The 15093-nt window shown below is 41.1% G+C and overlaps 1 protein-coding gene across 1 annotated transcript in view; it reads right to left on the reverse strand.

Moving 5' to 3' along the window:
- Positions 1–6473: 6473 nt before the first annotated feature.
- ABCD3 (ATP binding cassette subfamily D member 3) overlaps positions 6474–15093 on the reverse strand; it is a 44631-nt gene continuing 36011 nt past the window's right edge. The window contains exons 18-23 of the mRNA XM_075833183.1: positions 13293–13358; positions 13094–13183; positions 12903–13022; positions 12320–12424; positions 10487–10543; positions 6474–7474 (exon numbers count right to left, since the gene is read on the reverse strand). Coding sequence (XP_075689298.1) covers positions 7397–7474; positions 10487–10543; positions 12320–12424; positions 12903–13022; positions 13094–13183; positions 13293–13358 — 516 coding nt within the window. The 3' untranslated portion in view covers positions 6474–7396. The remainder of the gene's footprint in view (positions 7475–10486; positions 10544–12319; positions 12425–12902; positions 13023–13093; positions 13184–13292; positions 13359–15093) is intronic.

A 15093-nucleotide genomic window follows, 5' to 3' on the forward strand; every position in this document is an offset into this window, starting at 1 on the left:
ACACGCCATTTCCTCTGTGGACCTTCTCGGCCTTTCTGGGTTACATGACGCACTTCACCGCAGCCTTCAGCCCTTAGTCATATTTCTAAAGTGTCAATGTCCAAGGGGTTAGTAGGTGTGATTGTGCCTATTAGTGCAGATCTGTTTGGATGTCCTTATCTAAAAATAATGCAACCAAAGTTCAATTAATTGTCTTAATAGAGAAGCCCCATGTAGCTGAAACATTGTCATTCATTTTATGCTGCGTCCTATTGGAATGATAAACGTGAATATTTAACTTTATTATTGTGCCTCGTGGTATTGGCTGGATGAGACGTTGACTATTGACAGTGAAACACTAGATACCGCAAGCACAGGAGTTTATTGTACCCCCTTCTATTTTACAAACTGGATGTTATCACCTCATTATCATTAAAGAAAGTGCACTGCAGTGTGATTTTTCGAATCCACAGCATATCAAATTATACGGGCGTATTCTGCAGAGATGCTGCGTGTTTGGCCCATAGACTTCAATGGGGAGAATACATTTTGCACTAAAATTGGCAGGTTGAGTTTCGTTGCATTTTCTATAGCCTTTGCGCACTGGAAACGCATAAAAAGTGCTTGAAATCCACAGGTGCACATAAAGTTTGCTATAATCAAGGCTTGATAGTAAAGTCGTTGCGGAAAAGGGGCAGCGTTGCAATATAACCAGCAAAAAGGCAGTATTTGTTGCGGATTCCTGTCACTGAATTACCGGAGGTTTTTTTGTGATTCCGCTGCGTTTCCCGCCTATAAGAACATGCAGAAGCAGGGCGAAACACGTGTCGGAGTGTGTGTTACCCCTTCGTCTGTATGTTCCACTCCTGTATCTAAGTATTTGATTGGCTTATTGTATGCATTTTGCACTCTATACTTAACTCCTTACTGACCACCCACCATCTTTTGATGGCAGGCGGTTTGTCTACAGTGACGTCTTTTGGTGTGGCTGTAGAAGAGGCTGATGCGCGGTCCTGTGAGCGCTCATCCTTTAATCATGAGCTGTAACTTACAGCTGCCTCCTGAATACAGCTGGGATTGGAAAACATTCCGACCCCAGCTGTTTAACCCTTAGGCTGTGTTCACACTGAGTTTTTTGCTGGAGGAAAATTCCTCCTGCAAAAACTGCTCCAGTAGGTTTTTGCACAGTGGTTTGACAAAAACTCGTCAAAACACTCAAGGTTTTTTTTTCCTCTTTCTGACTGATTGAAATGGGGTTTTGGAGGCGGAAACCGCCTCAAGATGGGTCATGACGCTTCTTTTTACCGCGACTCATTTTTTTTACTCGCGGTAAAAAACTCGTCCAACTCCCATTGAAATCAATGGGAGGCATTTTCAGGCGGTTTTTGAGGAGTTTTTTGGTGCGGTTTCCGCGTAAAAAAACTCTGTGTGAACACAGCCTAAGATCGCAGCGGTCCATGACTGCAGCACGATCAAAGGGAACTCTCCTCTTTGATCGCATCACCGATGCCAATCCCTCATAGTCAGTCATAGAAAGGACCCTGGTGCTGTTTGTTCAGTTTGTTTGCTGTTAGGGCAGCACATAATGTGCCCTAACAACAGCCTGTGTCATAGTTAAACAGTGTAATGTATTAGTTTACAAGATTATGCTAATACATAAGTAAAAAATAAAAGTTATAAATAAAGTTATACCTTCATAGGATTAAAAGAAAAAAAGTAACAAAAATAAATTAAAAAAATGTCCTTAAAAAGTAATTATTTTGCAATAAATATACTTTATTGCCCACACATTATAGATAAAACCTACACATATTAGGTATCTACACGACCGTAATAACCTAAATAATTAATGGGTTACTAAGTGTGAAACATGAAAGAGATAAAAAATAAAAAAAACAGGGCCTCATACAGCCACATCAATAAAAAAAATATTAAAAAATTATTGCTGGTGAAAGGCAGGGAGGCAAAACCAACCAAAAAAAATGTAGCTGGTCATTAAAGAAAGAGTTTTCCCATCAGGGAAATTTATGACATATCCACAGGATATGTCAAATGTCGGATAGATGCGGGCCCCACCTCTGCGGCCTGCACCTATCTCTAGAACGGGGTCCCCTAAACCCCGTTCTACTCCTCTGTGTTGCGGCTGAAGCGTGCGATTTCCGACCACGAAGAAGAAAACCTCTGAGCTAAGCAGTTTCCCTAAGCCCCATTGAACTAAATGGTGGTTACGGAAACAGCATAGTTTAGTAGCGTAGGAGGTATATGATAAAATATATTATAAAAGTTAAAACATTGATGGTCTATCCTTAGGACAGGCCATGAATGTTTGATCAGTGGTTGTCCCACACTCGGGCCCCTTTCCGATCAGCAGAATGAAGGGAGAGACTCCCAGGACCCTTTCATTGCTCATACAGGCACAGAAGCTTGTCTGTACATGTGGTAGTTCCTGGTACTGCACCTCAGGCCCATATATATGATAAAAAGTATTTACACCCTTGGACGATAATATATAAATATATGAAATACGCTAATAGAACATGCACATTCATGACCAGTCCTACTACTGCCGTATACAAACCATTCCATCAGTAGCGTCTGTCCTAAATATAACTTAATCTGACTTTATTGAGATCATGTTTTTGCCTTCCACAAGTTCTCCTTGGTAGAGAAAGAAAAACAAGAAAGTGATCCAGTCATTAAAAACAGTGTCCTAGATACTAGCTGAGAAATAACCCCGGTCTGCTAATGGCCCGGACAGTCTGCTGTAGTGCGGGTAAACACGATCATAGCAGTACACACTGCTCTGTGTGTTTTTTAGGTGAAGCCTTTGTCCCAGCAACCTCTTGCATAGTTCAGAATGCCTCGCTGAAATACTCTAAATAGATGGCTACAGGGAGGCATGCAGCCAATAAGTCACTGTCCAATGACAGAGTATAATCCAGAAATGGCTTGATCAGTTTTGTATTCATATGAAAAGACTTTCTGAAGCTGCATAAAACCGGACATTAAAGAGAAACTCCAGCCACAAGTGATACTAACATCAGTGGTGCCGTGAAGATTGCAGATTTATAAACAGAAAAAAATTAAAAACAAACGATACGGAATATTTTTCGTCAATATCGGAGAACCTTAAATAGGTTATCTGGGACTTTTATAATGATGGCCTATTCTTAGGATAGGCTGCAAATACCAGAAATGTGGGGGGTTAAAGGCCCAGCACTCCCACCGGTCCGCCGAGTGAAGGTGCTGCGGTGACGAACGCCGCAGCCTCTTCAATGTTTACCAGACACAGAGCCGTACACTCCCATAGCGGCTGTGTAGCCCAGTGCCATTCACTTGGATGGGACCGGAACTGCAATCCTAGGCACAGCCGCTACGGGGGTATACAGTGCGGTGCCTGAAACTGGGAAGAGGCTGCGGCAACTAATGTCACAGCCCCTCCAGTCAGCTGATCGGTAGATGTGCCGGGACTTAGACCCCCACCGATCTGATATTTATGGCCTATCCTAATGATAGATCATCAATATAAAAGTCCCAGGGAACCCCTTAAAGAAGTGACTCATTTTGGTCTCAAGGACGCAGCATATTTTTTCAGTTTCCACCTCACTTCATTCCGAGAGCCAGTTGTTGCCACCGGCTATCAATCAAGCTCCGCGCGCTTTATGCCTGTGGCACCAAGGGGTTAACGATACTACTAACACCCACATGACATACGACGTACCATAATGATGAATCCTGTAAACAGAGGATTAAAATGGATAGAGGAACTTTTTTTTGTTATTATTATCTGTCTACAGGCTGTGATTTAAAAGGACTTGTCCAGGGTCTGCTTTTTTATTTTCCAGAAACAGCACCACTCATCTAGAAGTGGTCTCTGGATCTGAGCTGCAATGCAATGACATGTGCAAGGTGTCTACATTTAGAAAACATACAGGTATTAGGTTTAAAAAAAATGTAATTCAGAAATTTATTTACATTACAAAGTGTAAAAATTGTCCCGGAAGCAAAAGGGGTTAAGATTTCTAAGTTACTTATCTTCTCTCCACCCATATGAATCCGAAGCCATTAGCAGACTCCTTTTGATTTACTGGAGGAGAACAAGTAATATCATCTGCCACTTCAGAACTTTGGGTACGGACGCCGACAAAAGTTCAAATCCCAGGAATTGTGAGGCTCTCGTGCATTGGAAAGTCGATTTATAACATTTAGAAATTTGGGGGCAATTTATCAGAGGATTTACACCACTTTCATGGCATAGAAAAGTTGCAAATTATGACACGCCACATTTGAGCAATATTCTGTGACATTTCACACCTCTCGCCAGATTTCAAAAGTGAGCGGGCAAAACCTTCCAGTGATCAACAGATTTAATAAGAACTTACGCGAGAAATTGGTGCAAATTATGGCGCAAATCCACGGCTGCTCATAGCAGGGATAGATTTCAATTTCCAGCACATGGACGGTAAAATAATAAACTTGGGGCATTGTATTTCAGCACACTTCACTGTAAGACTGGGGGAAAGGAACTAAAGCAATGTGCTGAATCCCACAGCAAATAATGTATATATTATACACGTACATACATTAAATGACAAATGCACACTAAAATGAGAACTCCATGACATTGCTTAGAAGGAATGCTCCATCTAGTGGTTGTAATTGCATGTACACAAAAACAAATGTACCTTCAGCCCTGCTAATAATAATAATTATTATTATTGCTTCTTTGTGTTTATATTTTTTGTTTACGCTCAGTAACAAATTTTTTTGCTTATCGTTTCGCTGGAACAAAACTATATTTTAGCATTATGTTTTGTAAATTTCAATAAGTCTAACCATCAAAGGAGTTCTATGAGATTAGAAAAACATGGCCGTTTTCTTCCAGAAACTGCGGCTCCCTTGTCCTAAGCAGCGTCTAGTATTGTAGCTCAGCAACATTCAATTGAACAAGACTAGAGTGGTGTTTCTTTTAGAAAGCAGCCATTATTTTCTAATCTCATGCAACCCATTTAAATGCTATAGACCCCGTTCACATGGGAAAAATTATTTTAATGTATAATGCCACCGGATTAACAGCGTAAAGGGCCACTAAACCTGCAAACACAAACTGGATTACGGACAATAAATCCAGAAAGACCTCGTTCTCTATTTTCAGATTTGTCTGAGCTTCACGTATAGTGTCCATTGTTGTACTACAAAATGACACATTAAAAGGACGGGTGGCGCGAAAAAAAAATTTTTTAGAAAAATTTGCTTTTAGTGTTTCATTACAAAAACGTTTATTTATTTGTGTGTTTTACTTTTTTTTTTTAAAACTTTTTCTTCTCTATGGGGGCTGCCATTTTTTTTTTCATCTCTGTATGTGTCGATTAACGACACATACAGACATGGGATACGGCACATACATCCCCATAGTGAATGCGAACGGGAGCCGGTCCATTCACTATGCTGTACGCCGTCTTTGTGGGAACGGCGCATGCGTCGCTCCCACACAGTCCAAAAGGAAGGTCTTCGGCCGAGCGACATCCGGCGCCATTTTCTTGTGGACCGTAAGCCGTGGCCGGACAGTAAGAGGACTACTTCCGGTTGCGGCTTCTGGGCATGTGTTCAGAAGCAAGCGGAGGGAGCAGACGGAGCGGCCTCATTTACATTGTGTTGGAGGCTGTTAGGGTCTCCATTTCTGGTCCGGATGAAAACATGCTGCTTTATTGTTTCCAGTAAAACCACACACACTCAAACAGAAACCATTATAGTCAATGGGTTCCATCGGGCACCAATAGTATCTGTTGAACAAGTTTTCATACCTTTACAGAATTCATATATTTGTGTGTATTGGAATACACATTATTTTTGCCATTCATTCATCGGACTAAAACTGCTTAATGGCCACCTATGATGTGCAGACAATGTAACCGGAGAAGCTTCACTACAGCCCTTCCAGGACATTCCACACATCGTGATGTCACAGCTTAGCAGTTCATTGGACTTGGTGTTTGACAATCACACCATGACAGACAGAGCCGTGAGAGGGGATCTAGCGAGGTCCAGCTTAGGGACTGAAGGACAAAACAGCTTATCCATTAAGATCTTCATTATGACAAACACTTCTTGCTTCTAAATTACGAGGCTGGAGAAGTCTGTATAGAAAACCGCTGCATTTTTAACAACAACTTCACATTTACGGCAAAAAAAAAAAAAGTGCAGAAATACTGCAAAGTGTGAACTTGGCCTTAGTCACACATACTCGTTGGAATGATCTGTATGTAAGTCCCTTTGATAACCGTTTGTAGAACATTCGGCATGGCAGTGAGGACGTCCATATAAAATCTTACCTGGCACCGTGACCGTTGCATTGCAAAGACTCTCGGCCTCAGAACCTGTAACCGTAATGGAATTTATACCCAACACATTGTAATTGATCTCCCTAATAAAAAAAAAGGTCCAGCATGGAAAGTCAATGTAAATGAAAGAAAGGCTTCAGAAACACAGCAGAAGAGGATTTACACAGATCCCATTTATTGCATTACTCAGTGCATGCCATCGTGTATGATATTCCAATGTTAAAACTTTTCCAGTTAATGCCCTTACAGCCCAGTCACGTTCACAATAAATGGTCTGTTACCCAGCTCAGTGATCTCCTGCTAAACAGAAATAAATTCATCCTTAATTACAATCTTAAATTAATAGGTTATAATAAATCACATGGAAAATACACTGAAATCTGCACGAGGGACGTGTAAATCTGTTACATAGAAAATCAGAGACAGAAAGCATCGGTCCAGACATACCCTATGGAATACAAGTAGCCTACGTCTGCCTGCCGATCCTGGCCGAGTTCTCTGGGACGTGCGTAGCCTGCGTAGCAGACATTACAACCCGGCAAAGCAATAACCATCCAGTGTTTTTTCTCGGTGGTACCCCGGTCCTGCTTTTGGCATAATTATTACAAGAACCATCGTAAATCCTATGATTAAGTGCATATTATCCATTTTCTTCTGCATTATCTCAAACTATAACCTGAGATTAATTTAAAACAATAAAAAAAAAGGACGCTAAACGTGTTTTACTGCAATCACAAGAAACACCTCTAGTCCCAGGCTACAGAGCAGTCAATGCGGAGAGGGGAAGCTTAGGGACTTAATGTCAAAAACTAAGGGATAGACCAGACCTTTCACTCCTTCTTGGAAAACTGGACACATTATCCACTAGCCAAGCAAGTCTCAGTAGTTGATGTTTGTTTAGAGTAATCAGATCCGCTGATTTGAACCTCATGGAGGACTTCATTGTACCTTAGTGATGTAGTGTTAATAATTACATTAACATATTAGACTACAATTGCTTAAAATTAGGCATAAATCTGCTAAGAAAAATGGGTCAAAGTTTCGTTTTCCCACAAGTTGGTTCTGAATTAGAAGTTTTAAGATCCAAACTCAATTGTTTCATCTGTAATTGGCTTGAAGTCATAGTTGCCTCGTCCATCCATGTGGAGGTAATACTGCAAAGAGTAGAGAGATATTGTTAAAAAAAATTAAATCCAAACATCTTAGTCGTTTTACACATGAAGATACTTTTAAAACCGAGCGCAGACCGGCGATATAGCGAGTTGATAGCGGTCAAAAGACGTGGGCTTATATGTAATAATAACCGTATGTTCTTTGGAACTTCGATGGTTTGACATAGCTGGTCTTTCCTCCCGTTTCCTTTGCTTATGGCTAGCAGATGCCCAAGGAGATAGAACAGACATTTTTTATACTATCCAAAAAGGTCCTATCAACGAAAAACGAGACAATTCTTGCTGATCCTGAAATCGCTGAACATGTCTGCACTACCCAATGATTGGGAACATTCGCTTGATATAACAATTTTTTACATGATAATCATATAATGTAAAAGGTCCTTTATTATCATGATATGAACCGCGTAAAACCTTGTCTTAAAGGAGAACTAGCACAAGATCTACAGCACGGATCGGCATCACATTAGTAGTGGACAGGTGCCATGTAGATCGTGCGGGTGGTAATAAAATCAGTACTACAGAATTAAGTCTATTCTGCAGTATGGATTGAACACTGTCCGGTTAACTGGTTGCTATGGGGGCACCCTGGGGGAGCCCAATTACTCATGGGGGCACCGTGGGGGAGCCCAATTATTCATGGGGGAACTCTGGGGGAGCCCAATTATTCATGGGGGCACTCTGGGGGAGCCCAATTATTCATGGGGGCACTCTGGGGGAGCCCAATTATTCATGGGGGCACTCTGGGGGAGCCCAATTATTCATGGGGGCACTCTGGGGGAGCCCAATTATTCATGGGGGCACTCTGGGGGAGCCCAATTACTCATGGGGGCAGTATTGAGAAGAACTATTACTTATGATGGTGCTCTGGAGGCACCTTATTACTACAGGGAATATCCGGCGGACAACCCATACCAGTGATATCGTCTTACAGCGACCGTGACAAAGGCCGAGGTTCGGCCGAAACGTCTTTACCAAGTCGCTTTCCACCTCAACTTTACTATCTTTTGTTGCAATAAAACTTAAATTTGTTTGCATCTGGATCTTTTGCGTACCTCTGTGAGTGCTGGGGTTATATATTTTCAATATTGTGGGATTCTCGTCCCTACCTTACTAGCACCACGCCAATTGATTGAGGAGTGCATCCCAATATCTATTTTTTATTACTATTAGGGGTATTCTGGGAGCACTCTGCTTTACACAATTAGTTTTCAGAGCACTGCTTTCCAAAAGTATTTTTCGGGGCACATAGTAGGCATTATTACGGTCAGAACATTCATGACACCGGCCTACAACTATCAAGAAGGTTGAGTGACAACCTCCTTATGGGCATCCTTAGGATTGAGGACCAGCTGAAAAACAAATCGCAATGCTCTCCTTATCTTGAGGAAAGTATATTCATATAACACTTCTGTGAAAGCAATTTATACTTTTACCATATTTTTCAGACTATAAGACGCACCCAGGTTTTAGACAACACAAAATAGAAAAAAATTCCATATTTTAATACTTTTACAAAGAAAAAATAGTGGTTAAAAAAAATTATTCGTTCCGATTCTCCACATTCTGAGAGCCATAACTTTTATAATTTTTTCATCGTTTGAGCGGTGGGAGGGCTTATATTTTGCGGGACAAGCTGTAGTTTTTATTCGCACCATTTTTTGGTACATACGATTTTATCACTTTTTATTTCATGCTTTTTAGCGCTGTGGTGACCAAAAAACAAAGATTCTGGGGTTTTAAATAATTTTTTTCTTACGCCGTTCACCATGCAATTCAAATAATGCTATTTTGTAATAGTTTCGAACTTTTACGGACGCAGCGATACCATTTTTTAAAAAAAATATATATTTTTACATTGTGCTTGGGGAAAAAAAATGGGAAAAGGTGTTTTTTTTTTTTTTTTAAACTTGTAATATTTTTTCACACTTCAACACTATTTTTTTTCACATTTTATTAGTTCCCCTAGGGGACTTGAACCAGCGATCGTTAGATCGCTGGTACAATACATTGCAATACATGGATGAGTTACGGAAACAGCGTGACTCCCTGAGCTACACTGTTTCCGTAACTGAATAGCTGTTACAGAAGCAGCGTAGCATGCTATGCAGTTTCCGTAACTACTATTCAGTTCTATGGGAGTTATGGAAACAGCGTAGCTCAGCGAGTTATGCTGTTTCCGTAACTCGACCATGTACGCTGTTTTTGTAGCTACCGAGGTCCAGAAACAGCGTAGCTCGCTATGCTACGCTACGCTGATTCCATAACTCCCATTCACTTCTATGGGAGTTACGCAAACAGCGTAGCTCAGCGAGCACTCGGCTGTCTCTGTAACTCCCGACCACCTAACCAGAAAGTGGCCGGGAGACAGCGGAGCCAGGTAAGTTAGAACGGGGTTTAGGGGGCCCCGTTCTAGAGCTAGATGCTGGTCCCAGAGGTGGGACCCACATTTATGACATATCCTGTGGATAGGTCAAAACTGTCCTTCATGGGAAGACCCCTATAAATGCTGCGGTCGCTATTTACTGCGACATTTAACTAGTTAAACGGCCAGGAACAGCGCCATCGCTGTTCCTGGCTGCTAGAGCAGCGTGTCAGCTGTAAAACACAGCTGACACCTGCAGTGTATGGAGCAGGCTCAGCGCGTAAGACCGCTCCACTCCAAACATCATCCCCTCCCCGCTCCATTCATGTGCCGACACATCATGGGTCGGGAAGGCGTTAACTAAGAAGCGGTCAGGGGGCCAGGCGCTGCCATATCGGATGTCAGCTGTATATTACAGCTAATACCTCGCTCTAATGGCCGGATCGATGGGCAGAGGGCCCTCTGTGACTCCTTCGCTCCCTCAAGATGCGATCACGGGATGCTGATGGATCATCACAGCCAGGAACCAAATGAAGCCTCCAGGTCGGCTATATTGATCCTCCTACTAAGCCCTGTCAGAGACTGCTAAAAGCACAATACATTGCAATTCATAAATTACTTCTATATACCTCATGGTGTTTCCACAGGGACTTTCTATGGGACACAGTGAAAAGTGATATTCCAACCTAGAGAAAAAGAAGTGTTTATTAAGAACTATACAATGAGACAAAAAGAGGTTTCAGCTATTCAGTTAATTTAATGGTAAAAGTAGATTGAGTAGATAAAGTATTTAATCTTTCCATCTCCCAAAATCATTACTCTTCAATTGAAAATTGATTCTCTGACAAAGTTGCTGTTAAATTTCACATCGTATTGTAGGACAGAGTTAACTCGTAGTATTGTAGGACAGAGTAATATTGTGCCGATTTAATATGCCACCCTGTGGCCACTCTTATGGTGCCAGTCGACATGAAGCTACCGATGTGATGTCACTTGGCTGTAAGTGGTCGTTGTGCCAAGATGCCATGAGTGATCTGACCATTAGAACATCATCCCTTCTGAATTCATCATCTCCACAATTTGGAGTTTATGATTGTGGCAGTAGCTCCATCAACAGCTCATGAGACATTTAAGCTTAGTAATACTTATTCAAGGTGATTAAACATTATGATATACTCTCTTAGGACCTAAACCCTAACACTTGTAATTCCAAACCTAGTATGATGCAAGATGGGACTGGACAAAAAGTAAGCAGCAGGAAAACCATGACCAAACCTGACTAACACCTCACATACCATCACGGAAAGCTCATAACGGACAATGGACCACCCAGTTTCTCATAGACTATTCATTTTCAACATTACGATATCTTCTATTCAACCAAAAGAAAAAACGTAACCTAAAGTTGCATCTGAATAACAGAGGTTTATCTTATTTGTTCAGTGAAGAACATTAAAAGTTGTTGTCCGGTTTCAGCAAATTAATGTTATTTTTTGTGTAATTAAAAGTTATACAATTTTCCAATACAATCTCTGTATTAATTCCTCACGGTTTTTAAGATCTCTGCTTGTTGTCATTCAGTAGGAACATTATTTACTTCCAGTGGATGTAAGTCTGTCCATGGTCATGTGATGGACACACAGGTGCTGGGGTCGTTTTAAAGATACAGCTGTGATACACATACGGTGAGGCCTTATTTATACGAGCGCATTTCTTTATACGAACGCAATTCAATGGGACATCTGTTTATTTTCACGGAGCGTGTGTCCATTATGAGAAACTCACAGCATGTCCGATTATGGTCTGTTTTTGCGGACCAGACTCACCCATTAAGGGGTACGGGAAACAAAAAACGGACAGCACACAGACAACATCTGTGTGCGGTCTCTTTTTCACAGATCAGTTGCTAAAGAAGTGCAGGAAAAAAAAAAGCGAAACCAGGAAGTGCTTGGAGAGGAGAAAAACGTACGACACACGGAAACCACACTGACTTTCATATAAATAAAAAAATGGTGAGTTTTTATGGCTACAAATCGGACATGCTTGTGTGAATAGGGTTGTGCACCGGTCTGTCCATCACATGACCAGGACAGAATTTCATCCACTGGAAGTAAATAATAAAGGTCTGCATAAAAACAAGCAGAGATCTTGAAAACTGTGAAGTAGTAATTCAGAATGTTTATTGGAAAACAATAATTAGCAGAAAATCGGACAATCCCTTTAAAACAAATATCAGTATGATTTTGGAGTGGGGGGGGGGGAAACCAGGGTACCACCCGGAAGAACCTCACACAAACATGATGAGGATATACAAACTCCAGGCAGATTTTGCCCTTGGTTGGATTCAAACCCAGGACCACAGCACTGCCAGGCAACAGTGCCCCCACCGTGCTCTGGTCAGACCCCACCAATGTAATGTTTATCCCCTGTGATAAGTTTCTATATTCTGTATGTTCACTTACCTTCCTACAATGGCTGTAAATGTAACCTTCAACATCCACACTGACCGCGCTCGTGCACTCATCCAAGATCGCAAACTGGGGCTTGTGGTAAAATAACCGCGCCATCTGAAATGACAATTTGAATATTCTAGTGAAAAGACACCACATTATATTACCATATTCTTTTTTTACAACTAAAAAACACAGGACACGATGTCTATACGGGCCAGAAAGAGCGGTTAAAGTCCTGGATGTAGTTCTGGGACAGTGTGAACTTTTCTATAGAGGACTCCACTAGTAGAGAGAGGAAGGGAAGAGGCGGAACAAAAATCCATCTGGCCACACAATCCTACTAGACACAACCATGACCTCTTTGGGAAGACCCTGCTATTTGGTGACAAAGGTGAACTCCAAATTATTATTTTTTTGGGAATATATATCCGTGGTTCCATACTCCAGTCTGGTGGGGGAAATGAAGCCCCTAAAAAGGAAAAACTAGAGGACGGTTGATCATCATCCATGCTCCAGTGTTTGTCTATGACCACCAAGTTGGCCATACAAATAAAAAATAAAAGTACACATTAGACATGGACACATTACATACCGCCATCCTTTGCTTCTCTCCTCCACTGAGGACATCCATCCAATCCTGGACAATATCCCAGCCCCCCTCACGCTCAAGAATCTGCCCCAGCTGGACATTATCAAGGTATTCTTTCAGGACCTGCGTAAACATATAGAAGTTTAAGGAGGAGTCAAAAACACAAACAAGTTAATGCCGTGGAATGTTCTTACCTTATCGGATATGCCTTTGCTTTTCTGATCATCTTGTGTGTCTGGATAGATGACTTGGTCCCGTAATGTTCCAAGAGTCATATAAGGTCTCTACGTTAAGGAAATGATAGAAATAAAATCACCTTCTGCATAATGGAATGATTGTCACACAAAATACAAGATTTAAAGTAGTAAAGAATAAATGTGAACAAAAACTTACCTGAGGAACATAAAATAGTTTTCCCCGTTCAGGTTTTGTCAGAGATCCACCAAAAAGTGGCCATAGCTATGAGGGGGAAAAAAATTAACAGTTTTGCTAAGATTTGTATTTTCTTTGTGACTGACTCCTGAGGGTCACTTATTGTATAAATGAGAACAAACATAAGAAGTTTATAGTCCCACAAATAAATATAAATTTAGTCTTCGATCATGTACAACAAAACAAATTTTCAATTGCAATTATAAAAAAAAAAAAAAACTGTGTGTCTAGATATTGCTGTTACATGCCTGTTATTCCCTTTGTTGGGGTGTGTGAGGAAACCCACGCAAACACGGGGAGAACATACAAACTCCATGCAGATGTTGTCCTTGGTTGGATTTGAACCCAGGATGAAGTGTGACTACTATTGTGCAGGCCAGCCAATGCAGCTTTTTCTCACCAGCATTCGACACCTTAGATGGACAGTGTGAGAGGGAATCAAAAGAACACCAGGTGGCGCAATAACAAGTATCTAACAGCAATATCTAGACAAGAGCATCTTTTATATGATTCCAATTGAAAAAGTGTTCTGATTTGCATGATCTACCAAAGTAAAGATTTAATCTTGGGACAGCCCCTTAAAGAGGCTCTGTCACCACATTATAAGTGCCCTATCTCCTACATAATGAGATGGGCGCTGTAATGTAGGTGACAGTAATGCTTTTTATTAAAAAAAAACGATCTTTTTTCACAAAGTTAGAAGCGATTTAAGTTTATGCTAATGAGCTTTCTTAATGCCTAAGTGGGCGTACTTTTACTTTCGACCAAGTGGGCGTTGTACAGAGGAGTGTATGACGCTGACCAATCGGCATCATGCACTCCTCTCCATTCATTTACACTGCACTAGCGATATAGTTATATCGCTATGTGCAGCCTCATACACAAACCCTAACATTACTACAGTGTCCTGATAATGAATACACATGAAATCCAGCCTGGATGTCATGTGTACTCAGAATCCTGACACTTCTGACTCTTTTCTGTGAGATTCCGGCAAGTGACACCAAATCTCGTTTAGCTCCGAGATCTCGCGAGATTTCGTATCCGTTGCTGGAATCTCACAAAAAAGATTCAGAAGTGTCAGGATTCTGAGTACACATGACGTCCAGGCTGGATTTCATGTGTATTCATTATCAGGACACTGTAGTAATGTTAGGGCTTGTGTATGAGGCTGCACATAGTGATATAACTATATCGCTAGTGCAGTGTAAATGAATGGAGAGGAGTGCATGATGCTGATTGGTCAGCGTCATACACTCCTCTGTACAACGCCCACTTGGTCGAAAGTAAAAGTACGCCCACTTGGGCATTAAGAAAGCTCATTAGCATAAACTTAAATCGCTCCTAACTTTGTGAAAAAAGATCGTTTTTTTTAAAATAAAAAGCATTACTGACACCTACATTACAGCGCCCATCTCCTTATGTAGGAGATAGGGCACTTATAATGTGGTGACAGAGTCTCTTTAAAAGCCTCTTTAGTGTTTTTTAAAAATTAGATTTTTAGTTGGTTTTTTTTCTTTTCAAACCTTCTATTCCTGTATTAATTCATCTGAGGTTGTAGTTTGCAGGCCGCCCATGAGAATTAAAGATGCTCTTCTGAAAAGCAGCTTGTAACTAAAACTGCTAATAATTTGGCACATTACTGGGGTTTTCACACATTGCAGTCAAATCACGTTTTTGTGTAACCCGACGTTTTTGAAGGATGTATTCTCCCGTCAATTCTGCCATTCTTACTATTACAACTCACCTGAAAGTGTTACAA

Source organism: Rhinoderma darwinii, chromosome 7 (assembly GCF_050947455.1).
Source record: "Rhinoderma darwinii isolate aRhiDar2 chromosome 7, aRhiDar2.hap1, whole genome shotgun sequence".
Lineage (NCBI taxonomy): Eukaryota > Metazoa > Chordata > Amphibia > Anura > Rhinodermatidae > Rhinoderma > Rhinoderma darwinii.